The sequence below is a fragment of the Jatropha curcas genome, chromosome 2 (assembly GCF_041381405.1).
Source record: "Jatropha curcas cultivar XTBG-Jc1 chromosome 2, XTBG_Jcur_1.0, whole genome shotgun sequence".
NCBI classification, from domain to species: domain Eukaryota; kingdom Viridiplantae; phylum Streptophyta; class Magnoliopsida; order Malpighiales; family Euphorbiaceae; genus Jatropha; species Jatropha curcas.
This window is the reverse complement of record NC_143152.1, coordinates 29,779,326-29,804,604: the sequence shown is the minus strand read 5'-3', so window position 1 is coordinate 29,804,604 and position 25,279 is coordinate 29,779,326. Positions and strand designations below refer to the sequence as shown.

General features: G+C 33.8%; 4 protein-coding genes across 8 annotated transcripts; 2 read left to right on the top strand and 2 right to left on the bottom strand.

Annotated features, from left to right (window-relative positions):
• Nucleotides 1-688: 688 nt before the first annotated feature.
• LOC105632555 (Presenilin-1) lies at nucleotides 689-3,081 on the bottom strand. Its single transcript, XM_012214962.4, has 2 exons — nucleotides 2,593-3,081; nucleotides 689-1,949 (listed from the first exon to the last, which is right to left on the bottom strand). The coding sequence occupies exons 1-2, from the start codon at nucleotides 2,933-2,935 to the stop codon at nucleotides 922-924; spliced, it is 1,371 nt and encodes a 456-aa protein (XP_012070352.1). The 5' UTR covers nucleotides 2,936-3,081; the 3' UTR covers nucleotides 689-921.
• Nucleotides 3,082-3,993: 912 nt separating this feature from the next.
• ZIGA4 (ARF GAP-like zinc finger-containing protein ZIGA4) lies at nucleotides 3,994-11,700 on the bottom strand. Of its 2 annotated transcripts, none has more exons than XM_012214960.4 (13): nucleotides 11,338-11,700; nucleotides 10,752-10,813; nucleotides 10,046-10,133; nucleotides 9,905-9,966; nucleotides 9,724-9,820; nucleotides 8,897-9,352; nucleotides 7,214-7,876; nucleotides 6,942-7,070; nucleotides 6,708-6,824; nucleotides 6,541-6,627; nucleotides 4,800-4,929; nucleotides 4,539-4,584; nucleotides 3,994-4,446 (listed from the first exon to the last, which is right to left on the bottom strand). In XM_012214960.4, the coding sequence occupies exons 1-13, from the start codon at nucleotides 11,431-11,433 to the stop codon at nucleotides 4,392-4,394; spliced, it is 2,088 nt and encodes a 695-aa protein (XP_012070350.1). In that variant the 5' UTR covers nucleotides 11,434-11,700; the 3' UTR covers nucleotides 3,994-4,391. The 2 variants fall into 2 exon arrangements, with proteins under 2 accessions (XP_012070350.1, XP_012070351.1); XM_012214961.4 differs by having other exon boundaries at nucleotides 8,909-9,352; nucleotides 11,338-11,698.
• Nucleotides 11,701-12,907: 1,207 nt separating this feature from the next.
• On the top strand, nucleotides 12,908-18,807 carry EMB1241 (Co-chaperone GrpE family protein). 2 transcript variants are annotated; one of them, XM_020678739.3, is made up of 4 exons: nucleotides 12,908-13,286; nucleotides 16,985-17,521; nucleotides 17,892-18,031; nucleotides 18,217-18,411. In XM_020678739.3, the coding sequence occupies exons 1-3, from the start codon at nucleotides 13,017-13,019 to the stop codon at nucleotides 17,994-17,996; spliced, it is 912 nt and encodes a 303-aa protein (XP_020534398.1). In that variant the 5' UTR covers nucleotides 12,908-13,016; the 3' UTR covers nucleotides 17,997-18,031; nucleotides 18,217-18,411. The 2 variants fall into 2 exon arrangements, with proteins under 2 accessions (XP_020534398.1, XP_012070349.1); XM_012214959.4 differs by lacking the exon at nucleotides 17,892-18,031 and having other exon boundaries at nucleotides 12,924-13,286; nucleotides 18,217-18,807.
• A 2,556-nt stretch (nucleotides 18,808-21,363) lies between these two features.
• LOC105632551 (protein DETOXIFICATION 21) lies at nucleotides 21,364-24,641 on the top strand. Of its 3 annotated transcripts, none has more exons than XM_012214958.4 (9): nucleotides 21,364-21,521; nucleotides 22,199-22,463; nucleotides 22,548-23,089; nucleotides 23,172-23,258; nucleotides 23,374-23,430; nucleotides 23,574-23,812; nucleotides 23,903-24,021; nucleotides 24,177-24,263; nucleotides 24,398-24,641. In XM_012214958.4, exons 2-9 carry the CDS (start codon nucleotides 22,215-22,217, stop codon nucleotides 24,467-24,469), a joined length of 1,452 nt encoding a protein of 483 aa, XP_012070348.1. In that variant the 5' UTR covers nucleotides 21,364-21,521; nucleotides 22,199-22,214; the 3' UTR covers nucleotides 24,470-24,641. The 3 variants fall into 3 exon arrangements, with proteins under 3 accessions (XP_012070348.1, XP_020534426.1, XP_012070347.1); XM_020678767.3 differs by having other exon boundaries at nucleotides 21,369-21,521; nucleotides 22,221-22,463; XM_012214957.4 differs by having other exon boundaries at nucleotides 21,369-21,521; nucleotides 22,006-22,463.
• Nucleotides 24,642-25,279: the final 638 nt, after the last annotated feature.

Here is a 25,279-nt window from a genome sequence, read left to right as displayed (position 1 = left end):
ACCTTTATTTGCTTCACTTCAATTTAAATTTCAATAAAATTTTTTAATCTAATTGACAATTAAGAAAATAGTTTTTTTTTTTATTATAATCAGTACAGTAATTGGAACCCGAAAATAGAAGATGGTAAGCTTTCTTTTGCGTTGCTCGACAGGCCTCCGAACAAAAACAAACTCACCAATGAACAGCATTCCCAAACTGAAGATGATGAACCTCCGCTCACCTGTTAATCGAACTCATACTACCTTCCTGGAAGCTGATGCTTGCAATTTGATAACCATTCCAATAATTCAGAAGCCAAGGATCAAAGTCCTTGTGCATCTGAGATTGTTGAGAACTAGCGAAATTTGCAAAACACAAAGGAAATATTGGTTTTGCGGAAAGGATACAGCAATCGAAAATATGACCAAGCATATATCCGTTGGATAATTCATGAAAAATGACTAATATGGGAAAAAAAAAATATATAAGTCATAAGCACCAAAGCTAAAATCAAATTCAAATTCACATCAATCAAAATAATCCAAAAGCAAACACAATTCCTTATATTGTTTGCTCCTGCGATTATATGTAATTACACATTTGAGTTTCAGCATGTCAACCGACATAGAAGCATGGAAGGTAACTAGGTAAGCAAAGAAATAAATGTAAACAAAATCAAGCATAACTGAGTTTCATAGGGCATAAAGCTGAAACCAAAACAGATAGTCAAGTTGAACTATATTTATCTTCAGGATGTTGCAGTAACCAATTACAGAGTTCAATCATGATAAATTTACATGAGAATGGGAGATAAATTTGGTAGGCAATACTAAAATTTGGTAAGCAATACTAACCACAGTGTACACAAAATTTGCTAAAGACATTAGTTTTTCTTTGAATGGTATGGAAAGTCCTCCTCATCTCTTACATGAAGTAGGGCATTAAAACATCATCAGATTTGTTGCTGTCCCAACAATAAAAGGTTCCATTATTAACCGTGTCAAGAAGTAAAATATGACACCTAATATTATTGAAATAGGGAGAGCTGGTAAAGCTCGGTGATACACTGACAATAAGATAAGAGTGCAGCCAAGTCCTGAAATGATTGCTAGGTAACACGCATATACTGTCATGAGATCATACATCGCAGCCCTACCCACAAGGACACTGTAGAAAATAAAATCTCCCAAACCAAGTTTAATACCTCTATCAGAGATCCAAGAGTTTTCAGAAGCATCCCTCCTTTCCTGCTGCTCTCCCTCATTCCCCAATCCTAGAATATCAACAAGAGGAGTCCTTTCCTCATCCACAACAATTTCAGAGTCCTGATTACCAACCACTGTTGAATACTCTGATGATTCACTGCTTGACCTGCGTCTTTCCCAAGAAGAACCAACCAAGGGAGACCTTTCCAAATCATCTCTGTTTCCTACACCTTCAACATTCTCAGGATTCCTAACCGGAGCGGCAGTGTATTCAGAGTTCACACGGTTTTCAATCTCATTTCGATTTAAATTGTTATTTGACACTGTTTGCATCTCCACAGATCCCGAATCTGAAACTCCACCAATCAAAAGGTCCAAACTCCGACCTCGATTATTTGCATTCTGTATAACTGTTGGCCGAGCCTCATAAACCAATGCTGGAAGTTCCTCATCTCGGCTCTGGGCCAACTCTACCAGCAGCTTTAGTGGTCCACCAGGTGCCAAAACTGCTACCAAATCATATAATGCCAATGCCACCAGCAAAACCCATGTAGTCCATTCTGGTAACTTAGTAAACCAAGCTGCCACAAAAATCCCTAGTGCCACCATATATCCTTGCCTTAAAAAGATCGGAATCCCACCCGAAAACACAGATAATACACCCACAATTGTGAAATTAAACATCATAATGAAACAAGTAATCGCATCAACAGGAATTGAGAAGTGCTGAATCAATGACAAAAAGATTGAGTTTCCCATTGTGCCTACAAAACAACAAAAACACAACAGTTAAGAAACAAAAACTAATGTTGCAAAGTGAGCATCAATAGCAGATGGTACTAATACAACACAACTACCAAGCTAAAGTAACAGAAACTTGTAAATAAGTCTCTGCATTAATGTTAATAGTGCAATTGAGTCAATGAGCATATGAAATTGAAAGGCCGAATCATCCATTAAATGATAATCAGTGTATCATGCAAGCATGAAAAATAGTACAAAACAACAGAAACATACGAGATCATGCTCTATAATCTATAATATGAACAAGATGCCAATCATGAGCCTAAGAACTTAAACGTAAAGAAACAGAAATTGTGCACTTGAACTAATGTCGTTCTAGAATATTGCTAAATTGCAGGAAAGAAAAATACACTCCAATCATCATTTTTCCAAGAAAAAAACTGAATCATCAACCCAAATGTCAGACCAAGCACCTGACCTCAAAACCAGACAAACTCACGTCACGAAAATAAATGAAACATCAAACCACCCAAACGATTTAATCAGCACTAAAAGCAAGTGAATCAATGAGACACACACACACACACACACAACAGTAAAATTAGAGAATAATTGGATTAAGTCAACGAGCATAAAAAAAAATAGCTGAATCAGAGAATGTACCTAAAACGAAAAATGCCGAGAAAAGCATGTAATTCTTCAAGAATTTTGTACAATTATAGTAGTACAAGAGAACCAAAAGAAAAGTGAAGACGGCAATGAGAATAACAAACACCAGCGCATTGAGTAGCGCGCCTTCTAGCTTCTGGGCAGCGGAGTCGGAGGGATTCTCGACATAGACAAGATTGGCAGCGGTGCGGATCGACGAGGCGGAGGCAGCATCCGAAAAAGGGTTTGATGGGGAAAGAGAATAGACAATGAGAACGACCAGAAGCATGCAGATTGACACTGGAGACATCACACCAATTATCTCGACGCCGAGTGATTCTAGAATGCTGGACTCCATTGTCAGTTTGATCTCGAGGAGGAATTTCGTCGAGCAATTGGTGGGTGATTTGGCCAGGATTGGGTGTTTTCAATTCATTTGGAGAATTTCGGAAAGCAGGTTTGGAGTTGCAGAAATGATAGGACTAGTTTTCATACTTTACTTTGCCCCTTCTGCTGTTGGGTCTCTCCTGTACTTTACTCTTCTCGTTTTGTGAGATGAGACTTCAAAGATGGTTTTTTTGTTTTTGTTTTTATTTTTATCTTTTTAATAAATACTTATTTTTATTCATTCAAAAAAAAATTTTTTATTCACAAAGAAAAAATTTGCTTATTTGATTTGACTCTTGAATAATTCTATTAGCCTTCTTCTATTTTTCTCATATTTTTTTAATTAAGGTTTTTTTATTCATCTACAAAATTGTTTTGCTGGGGTTAATCAAGGAAAATTCTTGCCGGTGATGAATATTGTTTATTTAAAAATTATTTTATTGATATTTTAATAAAAAAATACTCTTTTTTGTTTCAATTAATTTTTGCTGAAGAGATTTTCGTCTTAATTTTTATTATCATATTAATGGAATATGTACATCTTTTCTTTTTTTTAAAAAGAAGAAAATACTTCTTCAATTTAAAAGGATTTTAGTTCTCCCGACAAAGTATATTTTGCAGAATCAAATTTGCAACTCCTTTAATAATTAATTCATATTCTGCGTAAAACACTTTCAGCTTCACGCATAGAACAAGAAAATAATTAATTTATTTTGATTCTATAAAACTCAATTTAAATTACTTTAATACCTTTTTACCTTTCCAAATCTCAAATTTTCCTAAAGTGTTAGTGGAATTCAATTAGGATAAAAAAGTAAAAATGCAAAAAAATTTTCTTGAATCTTAAAACGACACTTTAAGTACAGAAAAAAAAAATCTTAACAATTGACAGTTTGAGCTAACAATTTGAGCAGAACAGAAAGTAATTTGCATAAATCCCAGGATGATGGCTTTCGAAAAAAACTCAACTTGTTCAAAGACAAGTAATAGTTTCCCCCGAGTGATCGATAAGAGTAAGAAGAGAGAAAATAAATAAAAAAAATAAAAATAAAAATTAAATACAAAGGATCATACAATATTTCCAAATTTTGCAGCTACATTCAATAATACACAACCAGTTCTAATAATATGATTCAGATACAAACAAAATGCCTAAAAATGAAAAGATTGCACTAATAATTGAGGCCTTATAAACTAGCTGCAAGTTAGACATTAACAAGGTTTTATTGTAAAAAAAATACAAATATCAATTACTAAAAGAAAAAAAAAAAAAAAAAAATATATATATATATATATATATATATATATATATAATGAAAATAATCGTGATGACATGGTTTACTGACTAACTGACTACAATTAGTCCTTGGAAAACTTTCTACAATGAACCCCAGATGGTAAGATGATAGTTTTGATGGCTGAATCATTCAAGCAAATGGATTCCCTCCAACAGAAGCAACAGGTCCTTGTGTTTGGATATTCCTGTTAAAAAGGCAATTTTTAGTTAGTCCTGTAGAAAAATGGCAATGACAACAGAAATGTTAATAGTGGAAAACAAAAAACAGAAAACTTACGCTAATTGAGGACTTGGTGTTTGTCCTGCCATATATGCCAAGCCACCTACAGCAACAACGACAGTGAGACCGGATGAAGCAAAGATCTTACTAGACATGTTTCAAATGCTCCCATGTGAAACCGCGGAGCATAAAATGCTTAGAAAGAAAGAATTACCATGGAATTTACCAGCTTTGGCAAAAACAGTTGCTGAATTAAAAGTTAAAACAGCTAAAACAAACTATACAAGTCTCTCTAAAAAGAATCAACAAAGACTTAACCTTGAGGTGCAGCTGGAATATAAGTTGTTACAGGATCTTGAGGAAACCAAGGTTCTGCAACACCTCCAAGGAAGGTTGATGGCATATGGTTATTAGGCAGTGCAGCTTGCAAAGAGCTCATGTCCAAGAACTGCAATATGATACACCAAGATATAATTAGAAACAATTATCAATCCTTTGCAGTATCCTCAGCATGCCAATAAATGATTGTTCCGCAAGACAACTATATATTCAAATGAACAGAATTAAAATGAACCCACAAATTATAATATGCCAAATCATTACATGACCTGTGTCTCAAATATCCACTTCTATACTATGGCCAGAGTTATACTCAAGTCTTAAACATGGCATTTCAATGTAGCAATGAGCAAACATTTGAAGAAAATCAAATTTCTAACTCCTTTCAATCATGCGCATAAATTAAAAGGACAGGGAGAGGTTGCAACAGCATAATCACATCATAATCAAGGAACTGCCACCATTTCATTGGCCGCATGAAGGCTATAAGTTCACATTATCTTGCATAGGCTAGTGGAGCGCCCCTTTAAATTATACCCACTCTCTCTCCCTCTAATTTTCTGTAGTTACAATGACACCCACCAACTCTCCCTCTTCCCTTTTTACCAGAATCTCATATAAACAGGTTATGGATGGAATTATCTTTCAACCAATTTGTTACACCAGCATATCAAACAGGAGATGACACAATCGCCCAAATATAAAAACAAGGTCTTAGAAATGGTCAGCCACCAGCTACATAAGTGAACCTCAGCAGGTGAAGTTACAACAATAACATTACAATAATTATCCATCAATCCCAAGTTAGAGCAATTTTAATCATGTAGTTGTCTTCATCAAATTAATCACACTTCATTTCCTAGCATCAAACTTCATCCACATTTCTTCTGGATGAAAGCTTCTTTAAAACAACATCCTGGCAAGTTATCCCACTAGTTTCATTTTATAGGAACCAGGCATAACCACATAGGCTACTCATTCTTGTATTACTTGTAGCATATCCACTAACACCATCCCTATTCTTAATTTTCCTCACGGTTTTTAAGAGGCAACGTGCCAATATTTGCCTTCTTAATTCTTCTCGGATGGACTCCTTTCTCTACACTGCCACCTCACCCAACCCAATAAAGAGCTGATTGTCATTAAACGTATCAAAAGCAACCCAATTTACGCACTACTAATTTCATTTAAAGTTGGCAATTAGGAGAATGAATATAACGTTACAGTCAGTCTCAGCCCTAAGCACCACTCAAAAAGAGTTGAAACCCCATAATGAAGGGAAGTTCACTTATTACATCATTTTAAATCCTGACTCATATAAAATATCAATAAAGTTTATACAATCAACACGTAAGGAAACTATTTCAAATAATTAATTCAGGTATATAAAACAACCACCTAAGACAACCACAGATAGGAGAGGGAACTACCACTACAGCCAAATGCACACTGTAGTTATAAAACTCACCTATTCAGTGCTGTTTTCTAATTAAACTTAAAAGTGGTGGACAGACTGTTATTGCTCTCTCTACCAACCCTGAATCATTGACCTCGAAACCAGTTACTATAACCAACTAGGTTGCAGAGAGAACTTACAGAACTGAAGAACAATACGATATAGATGATAAAGCAAACTTATCATTTCAAACGATGAAACAAATTATTTTGGCAATGGCATAATGCTCTATCAACTTGTTTGCAAGTAATTTCAATAGCATACCATATTGCCTGGATCCATATTAGAATCATATGGAAGATCAAATGGGTTAATTGATTTGTGATTGGTAGCATGTGATTGAGATGCTTCCTGTCGAAAGAAAGAGATTCATTACTAGATAATTAATCTAACTAAAATCAAAAGTAATAAAATGATCCAAGCGTACGAACCATAATTGGACACATTGGAGGAGTATATGATGCCCCTAGGACAATATCCGATGGTCCATTCAGAACAGAGGGTCCTCCATAAGGACCAGCTCTTTCAATTCTATCTTTACTGGAGTCCTGCAAAATAAAATTTTGAGTAAAAACTGATGGAAGGATTATATTGAAGCATTATGAAGTTGACAAAAAAAAAAAAAAAAAAAGAGTTATCTTGAAGCATTATGATGCAGATACAACCTCTGGAGCCTTCAATCCCATATACTGGTCAGCAGTTGAAGGCAAGTGTGCTGCTACTTGTGATTGACTACCTTGATTAGAGCCCTCTAAAGGAATATGAGGAATATAATTTTCAAAAGCATTCCACATCTGTACAGAAGCAAAGGTTTGTTATTAGAATGTAGGGCAATACTTTGTGAATATGTCCATGAATCAAGTGGTACATTCGATGTATGCTATAACACAACCTAAAGGACTCCGAGAAGCAGAAATTCTATACTGTGGGAGCTTACCTGAGAACTACCAGTGTTACCAGGAGCTTGAACATCATGCAAACCTTTGTTCCACAGATCAGACACTGATGGTGACCCTTGGCTGCTAGAGTTCTGAAATGGTGGCCACTGCATACTTGTATCTAACGATGAAAGTGATGAAAGCTGGTCAAACATTGCTGAAGAGCCTACACTTGAAGGTATCACTGAAGGCATAAGACTTCCAGTCCCTGGTGCAGAGGCTGTGAGCTGGATATCAAAAGTAGCCCACCCTTCATTTTTAGGGGCTGATGACTCTACTGAATTTTGGTCCAAACTAGCAACTGGCCGCTGCTGAGCAATTCCATCAAAGAGGTCAAGAGAAGCGGGCAGAGAAGTTTGGGTAGTAGATGGAGCTGGATTTACTGGGGGTTCCTGAAACAAATTGATTGATGATACTGGTGATGTTGCTGGCATCTGAAACAAATCAATTGGTGAAGCTGCAGAAGCATTTGATTCTTGATCAATAGGTGCCTTGCAATGATCCACGTTACCATAACTCCCAGAGACGGGTTGCTGCGGAAAAGTAGACCCAACAGGTTGCTCGGGCTCAGAGACAATATCTGGTAAACTACCTGAATTATATGGCTTGATAGATATGGACTTTCTATCAAATGATCCAGTGCTTCCCAAAGATGCCGTTCTCTGAATAGGAGAACCATTTGATATCAGTTGACCAAAAGGAGAAAGAGAGAGAGAGAGAGAGAGAGAGAGAGAGAGAGAGAGAGAGAGAGAGCATCAGCAAAAGGAAAAGTTGTTAAGATAAATTGGACACAACAAATACAAACAAATTGTATGCAAGGTCATTGTGACAATCAGGGGTGTAAATGAGCTGAGGTGGCTCGCGAGCTGTTCAAGCTTAGCTCGAAAAAATTTCGAAAAAGTTCGCTCAAATCAAATTCGAGCTTAATGATTCAGCTTGAAAGCTCTTCCAGCCTTATTAAGCTTTTTATATACATATATATAACATTTATTCTAGGCCTACTTCAGCCTCAAACATTCATCGAGCCAAATTGGAGCTCAAAATTTTTTGTGTTGAATTCGAGCCTCAAGTCGAGCACAAGCCTAAAATTCTAGGCTTGTTTGAGTTTCGAGCCAAGCTCGAGCCTAAATTTTACAGGCTTGTAGAGCTTTGAGCCGAACTAAATTCTACCGAGCCGAGCTAAATTCTACCAAACCGAGCTTCAAGCATGACAGGTTTGAGCTCCGTTCGGCTTGTTTACACCTCCTAGCAACAATAATCCCACGACAAGGATAGTTTTAGAGAATGTTCATCAAAATCTATCAATCAACTGTAAAAAAAAAGTCTAAAAGAGCACATACTTCAAACACAAAATAAAATTTGCATGTTTCATACGTCAAATCCATATACACATATGTTGCTTGCATGAGGCTGCATGCATATGCCTACGTCTCTTTTTTCTTCTACATTGTCTCAATGAATTTTGTAAAGAAAGAATAAAAGCAGCCCTGATATTTTGGTATTCCAGCTTCAGTTAAGCCAACATTCTCAATTAACATGACATGCCAATTACATAATTATTTTATGCATCACACTTGCCATTTTATATGACAGAAATGCTCCAACAGGATTATGATACTCTGGTATAAAAAGCATAGCTCAAATGCTGAATAAACCAATTGATTTTGTCAGTATGTAGCTACCAGAAACATGACCTGAGGATGGGGAATCCCTTGTGCTTCTTTCTTAAAGTTTGCCTCTGAAAATAGATCTATTCTTTGATGTTGTGCATCTTCGCCAAAAGTATTCCTTGGAGTCTGGATAGGTGGACTGGTATAGCCAATGTCCTTCTGAAAATTTGGAGATTCTGCACTGACCAGATCACCCCCACTCGACATAGAATAGTCCGATACCCTAGAAACAGAGCCTTCATTTGCGAACCTGTCTTCAAACATTCTTTCATTTAAGCGAGTAGGACTACAAATGAAACTAGACATCTTGCCAACGTAAATGCCTCGATCTGAACCAGGTTTTCGGGTGAGAGTAGCAGCTTGCTTTCCGTAAAGTCGATCTTCATACTGAAAGTCGTAAGGAGGACTTTGGGAGTAAGAATGATAGGAGCTTGCACGCCTTGTCTCATCTTCATGGCTTCTCATCCTCTGTCAAATTCATGTATGAATATCACATAGTAAGCTTGTGTTTCAGGCTACATGAGATCATTTGATTCAGAAAATAATAACAGTGAGATAGAATGCTTTGATACTGCTTCTGAAAATGTGATTTTTCAGGAATTCCAAACTCAGGCAAAATAATATTTCCATCCCCCCCAACCAACAGAAACAAAAGCAGCTACACAAATTGCTGAAAGATAATCATTTTATTAAAATGTTTGGCAGTCAGAACTATTTTTTCAGAACCAAATTCAGGAAAATTTGTTTTCCATGTCCCACTAAACAATAATAATATAGAATTAAGAAGCAAACAGTAAAGTTCCATAAAAATTTTGTCATACTATATGCAGCAATATTACCTGCAAGTCCCTAGGAGGCTTATCATGGGTCTTTCCGCCAGCATATCTCTTGTCAACATAGACAGTCTTTATAAATTCTCGCACTTTATCAACATTACTACATGAAGAAACATTATTAGAAAAATTCCATATTTGTCATGTATATGCTTAGCGCCCAAACAAAAGGCCACACATCTTGCACCTGTTATCAGGCAATCTCTGCCGTTGTTGGTCCCATTCCCTCAAGTATATTTCCCTTGCACGCTGGAAGATGTGTGTTTTGTCAGCAAAAGAGTAAGCATCCACTCTTTCCAAAGCCAACCAATATAAAATAGTAAGGTACCTGATTACCACCATTTTGAAGTGCTTCAACTTCTTGAGATGTGAACTTTGACATGGACACAGACTTCACCCGATGAGTGAACTCGCGACTGTATGACAAGAAACAGGATGAACAGTATATAAGAAAAGGAATGGAGAAAATAGTGTAGACCATGCCAAGCAAACTAAAATCAATGAGACAGTATAATTTCCAAATGAACCAGAAATAATAATGCAAATTTTAACTACTGGGCATTAAAGAAGTTCCATCCAAGAAGGCAGCAAAACTATACAGGTTTCAAAGTAAGTCCTAATTACCATGACACATGAATTTCGAAGTGCCACTGAATAGTTCGTAAATTTCAAAGTACCATTGAACAATCTTTCTGCATTTCATGATATCTTAATTCTAACCAATACTATTATATTCTGGGCTTATGTGGACAATACCAAACATGAAGCTTCACAGGAGACTTTGATATCTATACACTCAAACATATGGCTTGGACATGCAACCACCCAAAAATTTGCAAGCATACCAGCACAATCTTCTAATATTAAATTTCTTTTAGCTATCAATTACATTGTAAACTTTGAGAATTCCCAAAAAAAAAAAAAGGAAAATGAAGTTTTATAAGTTATTTCAGAATTGGATGGAAAATCATATTCAGAAAAACAGATAAAGCACACAGAGGCAGAAAATCAACAAGCAAGGAGAAAATACTCACTGTATCCCACTACAAGTCATACAAATGAAAGTCCAGAAATTAGTACATACATACTGTGGACCCTGCACAAACAATTAGTATAAATAAGTTTTAAATCAATCATATGATCCCTACAAACAAATAAAATAAAATTAAAATCTCTAAACTCTCTAAATCCAAAATGAAAATTTTTCTCAACCGCACTTATAAACAGCAATTACACAAACCCAGCTAAACCCTGAGCTAAAACTTCAACTCCAGCTACAAATTCAACTCAATTCAGCTAAACCATAATCCCCAGACTAGTTAGAGAAAAATGTAGAGATTCAATTCCTTCATTCCACTCTGCTTAGAACTAGATCATCAAAAATATCATTTAGAAATAACAAACTAAACTTGTACTATTATCACTAAAATCTTCTATCGTCCGGAAAACAACAAACCAACCCAGAAAATAATACAATAAAAAAGAAAAGAGCCCTCAATCAAAACATATTCAAGGACTTGTGTATAAACCTCGAGCACAAAAATTAAATTCAAAAAAAAAAAAAAAAAAAAAAGGGGGTAGTTCATTAAAGGCTATGTACACTAGACACAGAGCAGTTACCAAGCTATTGCAGTTGATGCAGCGACGATTAGGTGGCAACTTCATGAGACCTCTAATAATCTTCTCATTACGTTCTTCTTCCTTTCTACTCCCCATTTTTCCACAGAATCAGAGCCTTCAAACCCTAAACTAATCGTTCCAGTCAACGAATCCGACAAAAACCACGGACAAGAGCTTCTTATGAGCTCAAAACAAAAAGAAAAAATCAGAAAAAACTACACAAAAAGATAAAAATCTAGGTTGGTTTGGGGTTTTTGAATTCAGTTATTAGAGAAACAGTTCTCTAAGATCAGCTCAATTGAGACCACGAAAATACACTCTCTCTCTTCTTGTGCTGCGCTGTGCCTTTAAATTTTTAAATAAAAATAAACAAATAAAATTTTTTTTTGGAATCGTATAAATATAAATAATTAAAGTCGCTTTTGTTATTTAATATTAATTTTAAATAAAGTAATTATTAAGATGAATCTGTATGTAATTATTAGCTGTTCGCTAAAGTAAGTTCGTTGAACTATAAATGTAACGCCTTTATTGGGTCATGGAAAAGCCGGCGACTGGCGAGCGGAGATTTGCTGCTTCCACGAATATGGGCGGAGCTTTCTAAATGCTGATGGTGTGGAAGCAGCAAACATGAGCATATTTGGATTTTTGAAATTATGAGGTACAATAAGGATGCAATAGAAAAAACACTATTTATAGAATTTCTTTTTTTGTTCGAATTCGATTTTTTTTTTTTTTGAAAGAAATAATGCATATTCCATTATCTCAAGGAAAAGAAGGTTCGAATTCAATTGTTTTGTTGTGATAGTAATACAATTCAAATGATTTTATAGTAAAAGTTTATTCGATAAAAATTAATTATTTTAATAATTGTTAATTTTTTTGATTTATGAAACGCTAAAAAATTAAATGTTACATGAATTAATTTTTTACAAAATCTCAAAAAATTAGTTCAAATATTATGTTGCCAAATAAATTTTTTAAATAATTTTTAGCTTTTGAAATGCTACTTAAAAATTTATGCCGAATACAGCCTAAGCATTAAAACAATAAAATTAATTTGAATTTATATGGTCTAAAATCGTTAAAAAATAAATTGTATTTAAATTTTAAATAAACATTTTTGTAAGATAATTTTGCTTATTTTTTCATTTACAGCTTTTTTTTTTCTCTCTCTAAGTTAATTTTGCTTATACTCTATTAACTTAGCATTAACACATCTTAAGATGTTCAAAATTTAATTTGAAATAAAAATTCTTTATTTTTAATTTATGTAACAATAAAATTGTAATGTTCAATCATTTGGTAATGCTTTGTTTTTTTATCTGCAGTAGTGAAATTTGAATTTCCTTTCAAATAGAAAAACAAAAAACCTGCATAGGTATGCCTTATTGGGTCTGGCCCGAAACCGACCCATACGCTATGAACTACAAGTGGACGCTATGGTTCCCAATTTCCATGGGTCGGGTCAACAACAATCCAGAAGTATCTACATGAAAACCAAACAAGAACCTCCACACTCAACTACTCCAAATCACATCCAACGGTCCTGATAAAATCACACCCATCTTCTTCAAATATCACTGTATCCCCTAACTTCATTTCCTCTTTCAATTTCACCACTCTTATCTGTCCCTCTCTCTCTCTCTCTCTCTCTCCTGCTCGTTCTCCACTCCTCGATGGCCACTGTCCTCAAAACACCGCCACTGAGGGCACAAGTCCCGCCCCGACTAATTACCACCGCCACCAACAATCTTTCCTTACAATCGCCGAATCCGTTTTGTCTCTCATTTAGACGTAGAAGCATTAGCACCGAAGTTTCGCGCACAAGTTGTCTCCGGTTCCCCGTCAAATCGTCCCACCGGTTCATAAAGTTCGTTCCTTTTGCTACTCAAGGAGAAACTGAAACTACTGAGACCGAAGAGACAATTCAGGAACCAGAGATTCAGGTACTTATGGATGCAATTGTGTCGAGTACAGTTTATTTGGGGCTAGTTAAGTTGGAGTTGCTTTAGGGGTTTGTTTGACTGCTAATAAATCAGACTTTCTGTATTTTGTTTCTCGAGCAAGTTTTGGGCAACAAAAAGGTCTTAACTTTAATATTAAGAGAACTTCAAAAACTTTGAGAACCTAATCTATAAGACTATTGGGTCTATAGATGAAATGGAAATGAACGTAAAATTTTTTCTGCTTCACTTCATTTAAGAGTTTTGGGATTTGAGAGTTTAATTTCATTGGCCATTGCGAAAGATAAAAAGAACGTGTGGAAGTGATTGTGGAGTTCTAATGGATGATAGTTAGTGTGATGCGATGTATGAAAGTCAATTGCAATTGCATTCCTTACCTGACGAGTGAAGATGTCAGTCTTAGGGAATATGCGTTTGCTATATCAGGTAAGTGGAAATTATTTTTGAGTTGAGATTTCCAGTCATTTAATGCAATAAAGTACATGTTCTCAAATCTCACTTTTATAAGTGAGGTTTAGCTGGTGAAATTTTGTAATATCTAAAGAAACTCATTATTGCAATTAATCTGTTGACAATTTTCCTTACTCTATGCTTAGTTACTTACTCGAACTTTTTCTTTAATCAGAACCTCATAACATAGAGAAAGTTTGGCTTCTTGTGTGTGAGTGTGTGTGTGTTTGTGTGTGATAGAAGTATCATTGTTGAAGCAAAGAGAGAGATAGAAATTCTGAAAATGACAAGGGGAATGTACCCAACCATCAAATTAGGCACTTAAGTCTTAAAGTTTAAAACAATTTTAGTATCATTTGGTCAAAGGAAGCAATTTAGTTTGAAGTCCTTTCATTTTCGCATTACTTTTATGCTCTTTTTTTATACCATTAGTCCCTTCTTTTTAGTCCTGGTATTTTTGTTCCCTCTAGGACTTGTTCTACATGGGAAGAATGAGACATGACCCTAGTTGTATTGGATGCCTTTTCAGTTAGGAATTTACTAGCATTTTTTGTAATGTACTCATGGAAAACTATTTAAAATAACATTACTTCAGATGGTGCACCTAGCAGTTACTTCCTCTATGTGTTATTATATAAAACTTCCTTAATCATGCAATTTGATGAGATAGATTTGATTACAGAAATAATTGGTAGATAATCCAGCTTCACAATATCTGCTGCTTATGCTTTTTATAGCTTCTTATCTTAACCACTTTGCCCTATAATATTGACATGGCTATATTTTGGGATAATAGTTGTCCACGAGTTTAATTCTAGATTTATGTAGTGCTGTTATTTAGTCATGCAAATACAAATTTAGTTAACAAAATTTGATATTCTGCAACTAGATGTAATAAAAGTAACTGAGAAGATTTAGAGCCTGTTGGCATTGTGGTTGAAACTATTTTTCTGGGAAAGCGCCCTTATAGCTTTTATGAGTAGTGTTTGTTAGGATTGCCATAAAAACAAACATTAGTGACCTCTAACCAACAGTTTTAGCTAAGTGTTTTTTTTGCCAGTGTTACCCGGATCATTCAATCTTTATGCTTCCCGCGTTTTGGAACACACGTTCTGAAACGTGCTTAGTTTGCAAACCAGATTGGTTAAGCCAGTGATCCGAATTGGTTTGTGTAATTTTGAGATGAAAATTATACGAAGCTTAAAAGTTGCAGAAAACTAAAAGTCTAAAACATAAGGAAAGAAAACTAAAAGCTACGTGTTAGGCAAACGCTTAAATACAAATATTGGATGGTGGTGGTGTGACACCTCAATAAATAATTTTTATATATTTATTTAAAAAAAAAAATTGAATAAAGAATTGGATTGATTAAACAATTATAACAACTTACTAACAATCTATTGCTTATGCACTTATATTTCATAATTTTTTTAACTTATAATGTATAATTGAAGTTTATGCATAGCGATCTGCTCGGCGAATTTCGTTCCTAAAAATAGTACTGAATAAACCTATCCCTGTACTGCTTACCAAGAAAAGTCCCGTACCACGTACTCCGTACCTGTACATGTACCGAATTGTACCACGATCCTAGTAACACTGATTTTTTCCTAACAGTATCTCAAACAACAATGCCAAACACACCATTATTGTTGAATTATTAAGGGAGAATATTTCCCTAGATATAGCTGAGATGCATAGAAGATTCATATGGCCTGTCCAATTGAGTTGGAACAAAATGAAGTCTAATTTAGACTGAGATTTATCCACCCACATCTTTTCAATCTTTTAAAGACCTTTTAGTTTGTCTACTATTTTTAATAGATAAACCAGTGCATTTTTTGCTAGGCATCTGTATCTGGCTAGAAGATGGTTGAAAGTTTTTAGGCTTGATGCAGCCAGTGCAAATCGTATTTGGCAATTATTTTGATTTAATTATTAATTATGAAATTAATAAGTTTCTTTTATATATACATATTGACCTTTATAGTTGTACTTCTACAAATATTTGAATTGAAAGTTTTGACTGATTTTGCCGGTCTCCTGTCTTCCCTTTCTCTTCTTTATTTCTTCCAAAAATCTTTGCTACACTAATCCGAGTTGCTGTTCACAGCTCCAAATTCTCTTCTTTTATTGTTCTAATGATTCCTAATTCTGCCCTTTAACCTTGAAAATTTCTCTTTTTGTTTAGATCCTAACCCTCAGCAGGCTGGTTGTTGTCCTGTCCCTCCTCAACATGTACTTTCTTAAGAATTTTCAGATATTGTAGCTGGATTATGTAGGAATAAAAGATATATCATAGTGCATAGAAGCAATTTCGTTCATCACTTGTTGGGCAATGGTGTTTTTTGTCTATTTTCCATAGTTGTCAAATAGAGAATCAAGCCGAGAATTGAAGTTCTTGTTTTTGGGGTCGAGTATCGAATCGTAAGATTCGGTATAACTTTTCAAAATTAATTAAATGTACATTGATGGATATATTTCCATCAATTTTATCAACAAATAGTAAAAATTTAATTGCAAATAATGTATTTATATAAATTTTAATTCCAAAGCATGTACTAAACACAAAGTGAAAGAGAACCTAATGACTTGTGTAGTTACCAAGTATAACATATCAAACTATGAAGTTGACATTTTAAAACAAAAAACAAAGTAAAATTATCAAGCCATTAAATTTCCTATCCAAATCCATATTCATTCATTATCATTTTGAAATTCAAACCCTTCATCACCTTCATCTTCTAACATAACTACATTCTCTTGCTTTTTTTTTTTTCCCTTCTCTACATTGACATCTTCACTTATTTTGTTGGGTAAGAGATTCGTTGGGCATGAGAATTGACTCAAATCATAAGATTACGATTTGTGCTCAATTCCGAGTCACCCATAAGATTCGAATCGTTTAGTATGAAAAATTGAATCAAATCATAAGATCCTGATAACACTGCTATTGTCTGCCTTGTGTTGCGGGGTGATGTTATGTCTGTATAGAAAATGATATGTTTACTTATATTTATCCATTTTTTTGCTAATTCCTTGGTCCTGATTTTCTTTTTACTACTGCAGCTTCTAATGCATTTATGTTCTGATTGATTGGAAATTTCAAGCCCCTATCACCAAAACAGACTGTTCTGTTCAAAAATTTCCTTGCCTGTGCCCTGATTTATTACTGTTTCTAGAGACGGTGTCTTGTCTTGGATTCTTTTGTTGATAGATTTATGTAACAGGATTCTTCGGATGGTGCTGTTGGAGTAGAAGGTAGTGCTGATGAGTTGGAAGATAGTTCCAGCAGTGAAGAGGCTGATGACACTAAGGAAGCACCTTCTGTCATCCTAGCTTCACTCCAGTCATACAAAGAAGCTTTAGCGAGTAATGATGAGTCCAAAATTGTTGAGATAGAAGCTTTTTTAAAATCTGTTGAAGATGAAAAAATTAACCTTGAACAGAAGGTGGTTAGTTTGAGTCAAGATCTGTCAACAGAAAAAGATCGGATTCTCAGGATTAGTGCCGACTTCGACAATTTCCGTAAAAGGACGGAGAGGGAAAGGCTTTCACTGTTGACAAATGCCCAAGGGGAAGTTGTAGAGAGTTTGTTACCTGTTTTAGATAATTTTGAGAGAGCTAAATCCCAGATAAAATTGGAGACTGAAGGAGAAGAGAAAATCAACAATAGCTATCAGAGCATTTATAAGCAATTTGTTGAAATTCTGGGTTCGCTTGGTGTCGTCCCCGTGGAGACAATAGGCAAACCCTTTGATCCATTGGTGAGTTGCTCAACTTTCAACTACAGTTTATGTTTATGTAAATGATAGCTAACAAAGAAATGATCATTATCATTGCATGTACACCTTTTCTTTATTGGTTTTGAGTTTTCGCATGCTGTTATGATAAGAAAGAGCATCTGCTAAGTAGAGAGTCTGTGATAATGCACTTTGTTGAAGATGCCAGCAAAGTGAAAACTTTAGTTGGATTGATCCATAAAGCTAAGAAAACTATTTTTATGATAGTTAGATAATATATGCTTTAAACTGATGATCAAACAGTTGTTGATTAATGGAACGCCCAAATGATACTGTTGCCCTCTTCAATTAATTGGCAAAATGACTGGTAGTATTGATCATTGGTTTAATGCAGGCAAAGAACCGAGTTGGCTCGAAACTTAGTCAAGTACTTGATGGTATTTTTCGAATATTTGATCAAATTTCTTCTGGTTTTTGGAAGAATTGGATACGGTTTTAACTCGGAACCAGTCATTGATTGATTGAGCCAACTCGGTGAGTTACATGAGTAACAGTACATTTTGAAATACAAATAACCTTGGTTTTGTGCTTCTTCCATAAAAATACCTAATTTTAACATAGGTGGGCGACATTAAGATGGTAATGCTTTTTGAGCAGACGGTTTACATTCCATATATGTGTGTCATAAACTTGGTGTTCATGTACTTCTTATGTGACAGTTGCAAGAAGCGATTATGCGAGAGGATTCAACAGAATTCGAAGAAGGTATTATACTTGATGAATTTCGCAAGGGATTCAAACTTGGTGACCGGCTTCTGCGACCAGCAATGGTGAAAGTATCAGCTGGTCCAGGTCCTGCAAAGGCTGAAGAAGCAGGGTCACCAGGAGAAGCTGAGACTGCAAGTGAAACAAATGAGGAGAGCGCCGCAGAACCAGAACCAGAATCACAACCAGAATCTACTTAGAAGACATGATACTCAATCTCAACTCAAGTTTTGTAAAAGCATATTGTGATATGGGTAAGCATACTTGGATATTTTTCTGTGGATGCAATTGATGCAAGTGATATATTGGCTTTTTTTTGTTTCCTTATAAATTAGTCAAAAAGAGGTATCATTTCCTTATGGACAAGCATTTCTGCTAGTGTTACAAAATTATTAAAGCATGGCTTACTTTATTTTCATTGGTAGAATTTTGGTAGTTAATTTTTGGTAGGCCAGTTTACTTTAACAGGACGTGTACGAAGGTGAATAATGGGTCTCAAAGTGCCTCAGACTGGTTTATCATTAATTTTTTGTAACCTTTTTTTATTTGCTCTTCTATTCTGATGGGTACACCATGTTTCACAGACAATGATTGAGCTGACCAGTTAGGGTCTCTCTGAATTAGGGTTTATCTTCAGAGATTACTGTGGCTGAATTTGCCATATTTACTTGTGCTTGATGCCTCTTAGTTGCTTATGGAATTTAGTAATCTGGTCTTTTCAAATAATAATTTTGATCCCCAAAAACGTTTTCTTATTTTATAGGGTTTTTTTTTTTTTTTTTCCATATATTTTGTTTTTTCAAATAACAACACCTCGACTTTTTGCAATTGTTTTTGGTATTTCCATTGCAAAAATATATGGCATTAAATCTTTTTTAAAAAAAATTATAAATTGGTCATTATGAATAAGTAGATGGAATGTGAATTTTTGATTGGATTAATTATGACCACTCTTTTTTGTAGTGATTAAAATAACTACATTAAACTATTATTTGAACTAATGTCGCAAATATATAAAATATTTATCAAATATTGTAATTAAACCATATTTTAAAGGTAAATTTCACATATTATAATTATAATAAGATTTCAACTGATTAAAAAAAATTAATTTTTAAAAAAGCTATGATTCGGACCCAATATCCAGTATATATCTCCTCTTCTATATACCTATGGGAGCAGTGAGTTGTTTATAAAAATTTGCCATTAAGGAAAGGGAACACTTTCCATATACATCTCCTTCTTCTTCACATAATTTAAAAATGAGTATTAGTCTTTATTTTTCATTTTCTTGACAGTGCATGCATAAAAATGAAGGTAGACAACTGTATAAATAGTGTTCTGTTTTTTTATTTGTTATTATTTTTAACTGGATTAGCGTATTTAAATAAAAAAAAGTCTGTGTTTTATTTTCTTTTTCCAAAAAAATATCAGCTATTATAAATTATAAAAACAAAAGATTACATTGCAACAAATATCCCAAACTTCTTATCCTCTCAGATAAAGCAAGCTACCGTTCCTTGCTAAAATAAAAAATAAAAGCAAGCAAATAGGTTTTATTACACTCATGTTATATAAGAAAAAACAATTGAATTTTTTTACATTCTTACTGACAACAAATATTTTTGAAATCTCTTTGATACGTATTTTTAAAACAAAATTAGCGTATGAATGCATATGCATGGATTATACTCGTCTAGATCTAATTTATGAAACTAATTCATAGATCAAACCAATAGATTGTTAATTTATGAAACTAATGCACATGCATGGATTTTATTTCGTCAAATCTTAATCAAAACTCCTGATAAAATATAATCATTCCTTCGCCTAACCGTCCTGCTCAAACTTAGGAATTGATATGTCGGGGGAAAAAGGACAAGCATTTGAGCTAGTGATTTTTGTGTTGCAAAATTATTATAGTACGGATCAATTCTGTATAGGGGCAATTTAAAAATTTGTTATATATCAGTCTCATCTTACGTCGACACTTTTTTAACTTTTCTGAACAATACTCTAAGAAGTATAATTTATTATTTTTTTTAATTTTATATTTTAAAGGTACTTTCTAAATATTTTAGGACACGTTTAACTTCTTAATAAAGGGTAAACATAGTTGGCAAACGTTAATTCTAAACAAAAACTAGAATATGAAATCCCATCGATATCGTGCCAGGGTCAATAAATTTTTTTTTTTTTAAATCATCCTGCTCATAATTTAATTTTAGTTAAGACTCTTGACCTCTCTTTGTAGGCTTTTCATTCCTCCCTATGGATATGTTTCGTAAAGATCGAACCTGAAAACTCTTCTCATATGTCTATTCAGTGTTGTTAACTAAGTCATGAATCCATAGATAAATTCAAATTCTTTTAAGAGTTTTCATAAATTCAAAGAATTAAAAAAAAAAAAGAGAATCAGAATTGTACAGTGAATAATATTATTCGTATCCTTCAGTCTTCTAACGAATTAATAAAAATAGCGCGTGTTCCGCGATAGTGTGGAATAATTAGAAAGGAACTACAGCCACTCCTTTTTCCAATTGAGAAATTGAAATAAAGTGTTATGAAAGGGTCTCTCTTAGTCAATAATTGTGATTGAACTTACAATTAACTATAGGTGCAAGTCTAAATCCATTAATGCAACCCACAAAGATCAGAATAACTATTTAATCATAAAGATTGACTGGACTCTGGAGAGATAAGAAACTGTATTTTGAACTAATGTTTCAAAAATATTGGTTAAATGTTGTAATTGAAATTTATTTTTAATTTGAATTAATAATAATAAAAATTTTAAAATAATTAAACATTCAAAATTATTTTTTTCAATAAAATTTAAAAGAATATTTTAATTGGTATTCTCACTTATGTAAAGAGCGAGAGGTTTCGAGTCCGAATCCTCTCTATCACAATTGTTTTCGCCGATTTGATGAGTCAATGGAGGGTTACCTCTATTGTTGTGTAGTCAGCTATATTATTTCGCTCATAAAAATCTTCAATAAATTAAAACATAAAATTTAAAATAATAACTTTTCAAAAAATAGTTTCTAACATTAATGCCAAATATCCCCTCTTATATTTGACAGAGTTGTATCTAAAAATTTTCCATTTAAACAAAACCATATGCCATAAGAAGGTGAACAAATCACTTTCCATCTCCTGCTCTCTCTCTCTCTCTCTCTCTCTCTCTGTCTTGAACTTCAACTATCTTTTGGACTCAGAAACTTAAAATATTCTTGCTGCCGCTTTATCTCTCTCTGTAAGTTTTCTTCTCCTGAGTAATTCTTCTTCTTCCACAGAGCTTTCTTTATTTTTTAAGTAGATAAATATTTTTTGCACTCCATGTGCATGAAAATGAAGGAAAACAAATAGTTTTATAGCTAACAAATAGTGATATATGTATTTATTTATAGGAGAAGGTTAGTCTTTTTCTTTTTCTTTGTTCCTTTTTATTTATTTTTCTGATTATATTTAGGTTCTAACTGAGATTTGAGCTTGCAATATATATAATATTGAAGTTTTAAAAAAAGCAAAAATATGATCTCGTGACTAAATGAAATCACAATATAATAAACTTCATTCATAAAATATTTTTCAAATGTTTGAGGATAGAAAATTACATATTCTTGTCTGAACCATTTTTTTTAATCTGTGTTGAGTATTGTTTTCATTTGGGATGAGGGTATTTGCTACTGTTTCTTTTTATGTAGTATTTTTATTTTGTATCAATTGGTATTTGACAGGTAGCTGACAAGAATCTCTAATTATTGGTCCTTTTAATGAACAAAACGACAATTTTTTTTATTACAAAATTTAAATGGGTTGGTCGCTGTCTCGTCGGTGTTCAATTTGTATTTTTTTCATTAATTTTCGTTACATCATATTAATCATACGTATACTTCTCCACATTAAGCTCAAATCTATTTTAATTTCTAGAAAATATATTTAATTTATGGAGAGGGGAGAGATGAAAGAAAAGCTTTTGGTAAGAGGAGGAGAAGAAGAAGTTGAATTCAAGGAGAATATATGGAGAGAAAGCAAGAAGATATGGGTGGTAGCTGGTCCTGCCATTTTCACCAGATTTTCTACATTTGGTATTGTTATCATCAGCCAAGCCTTCATTGGCCACATTGGCTCTACTGAATTGGCCGCTTATGCCCTCGTCTTTACTGTTCTTCTGAGATTTGCTAATGGCATCCTGGTATGTATAAAAAGTTCAAATTTTCTGGTTTCTGAAGCCAAGTGGTTTCTGTAACTCTTGACTCTGATATTACTGAGTGTGCAGTTGGGAATGGCTAGTGCGCTAGAAACTCTGTGTGGGCAATCGTATGGAGCGAAACAATATCACATGCTAGGAATATATCTTCAACGATCATGGATTGTATTACTAATTTGTGCGATCCTGCTTCTGCCATTGTTTATCCTGGCAGCTCCGATATTAACTGCTTTAGGGCAAGACCCGCATATTGCAAAAGTAGCAGGAAACATTTCTCTGTGGCTAATACCAGTCGTCTTCTCCTTCATTATATCCTTTACTTGCCAAATGTTTCTACAAGCACAAAGCAAGAACATGATTATTGCCTACTTAGCTGCCTTTTCGCTTTCGCTCCATCTCCTTCTTTCATGGCTCTTAACTGTTAAATACAAGTTGGGAATTCCAGGAGCAATGGCATCCACAATTTTAGCTTATTGGATACCAAATTTAGGACAGCTTATGTTTGTTACTTGTGGAGGTTGTAGGGAAACATGGAAAGGTTTTTCTGTCTTAGCATTCAAAGATCTTTGCCCTGTAATCAAACTTTCTCTGTCTTCTGGTGCTATGCTTTGGTAGGTTTTAGGGTACTTAATTTTTAGTCATTTAAATAATTTTATTGACTAAATTGACTAATATGGTTTAATTTTTTGACAGTCTGGAGCTCTGGTATAACACTGTTCTAATTCTTTTAACTGGACATATGCAAAATGCTGAGGTTTCTATCGATGCTCTTTCTATATGGTAATAATTTATTCAATTGAAGATTTAAAATTCCTCTTTCCTCTTTTCTTTATATTTTTTATTTTGGATAAATTATCTCTTAACATAGTCTTCTTGTTCTCATTGCTTTTTGCAGCCTCAGCATCAATGGATGGGAAATGATGATATCTCTTGGTTTTTTAGCTGCTGCAAGGTATTTTATATACATATATGATAATATTCACAGAAAATTTAATTAACAAAATTTTCTTTTGAATACAATACGCCTATCAAATACATACTAATACTGAAATTGTTTTGATTGGAAATTTCAAAAAAAAAAAAAAAAAAAATTAGTGTTCGTGTGTCGAATGAGCTTGGAAGAGGGAGCTCAAAAGCTGCAAAGTTCTCAATAGTGACGATAGTTGCTACATCATTTATGATTGGGTTTGTTCTGTTTCTTTTATTCCTGTTCCTAAGAGGAAGGCTAGCTTACATATTCACTTCAAATCCTAAGGTAGCTAATGCAGTGGCTGATCTTTCGCCTCTGTTGGCTTTCTCTATACTTATGAACAGCATACAACCAGTTCTCTCTGGTAATTTATTTTCCAATTCTTGCAATTGCATGGCTCTCTTTTTCTTCGAATTCGAAAATCGATAACGTTAAAATATATATTGTTTTGTAGGAGTTGCTGTTGGAGCTGGATGGCAGAGTATTGTAGCCTATGTTAACATTGCCTGCTACTACTTCATTGGAATTCCAGTTGGAGTTGTTCTTGGTTATGTTTTGAATATGCAAATCAAGGTCAGTTTTATGGTTTCTTGCTATCTTCTTCTTCCTTTCTTGCACTGTAAAAATGGGGATTGTGCATTCTTTTTATATATCTCAAAGTCCTCTTTTAGTGCATCAATGAGGCCTAGTTCTATTTGTCTCTTCACCCTCATCTATTTGTTTTGCAGGGTGTTTGGGTTGGCATGTTGTTTGGAACACTCACTCAAACCATTGTTCTACTTATAATCACCTGTAACACTGACTGGGAAAAACAGGTATTATAGGTTGCCTCTAATGTTCTTTCCCATTTTTTTTTTATCTTCTTTTCTCTCAAAATAATTATTTATAGATTTTTACGATTAAAACATAAATAGTTTTAAATTATGCATTAATCAAATTTCTTCTGCAGGTGTCTCTAGCTCATAACCGGATTAAAAAGTGGTATGTTGCAGATTCTCAACAGAACACACAAGATGGGTGACTTCAAACTTCCTTTTTCTGTAATTTGCTACTTCTTCTTCTATATTTTGACCAAATAATAGATTTCCCAGCCTTAATCCATCTAAGGTAATTTAAATTCAGTATATTGTATAAAAACTGATCCCCGTTCCATGTAAAATTATATTATAAAAATAAAATTCATTGTATAAAAACGACAACTAATAAACATCAAAGAGGGTACAAAGTTATGTCCATGCTCAACACGGGCGAGAAAAGATTGCCACATTGCCGGAAGAACACAAATGCAAAGACGTAGACAAGTCAATAATAATGACTTGCCCGTTTCCCGTTTCTACACTCAAAAAAATATGTACAAGAAGGCAAAAATTCACCAATTCTTCTTTTAAAAAAAAAAAAAAAACTTATATTTCATTAGTTAAAAAATAAAGTACAAAAATAATATAAATCAGAATATTATATTTTTATATAAATGAAACTAATCACCTACGTAAAGACAATCTAGTATGAAATCCAACGGATCTAATATAATTGCTAAAACACATAATTTATTCACTTCACCGTTGATAGTTACTCTTCAATTTCTTAATCAAAATTAGTTCTAAAATTAGATTTCTCACTGAAAGAAAGGATGTAACCTCGTATTGATGTTTTACTTAATATATAAAATAGCACAATGAACAAAACACAAAAAAATTTAAATTAAAGAGATATACATCCATAAAAGGAGCCAATTGTCTATTAAAGTTCCTTCATAGATCTTTAATATATCAAATTAAGAGAGAAATTGCAAATTACTATATGTAAGAGTGAAAATACAAATTCATTTCAA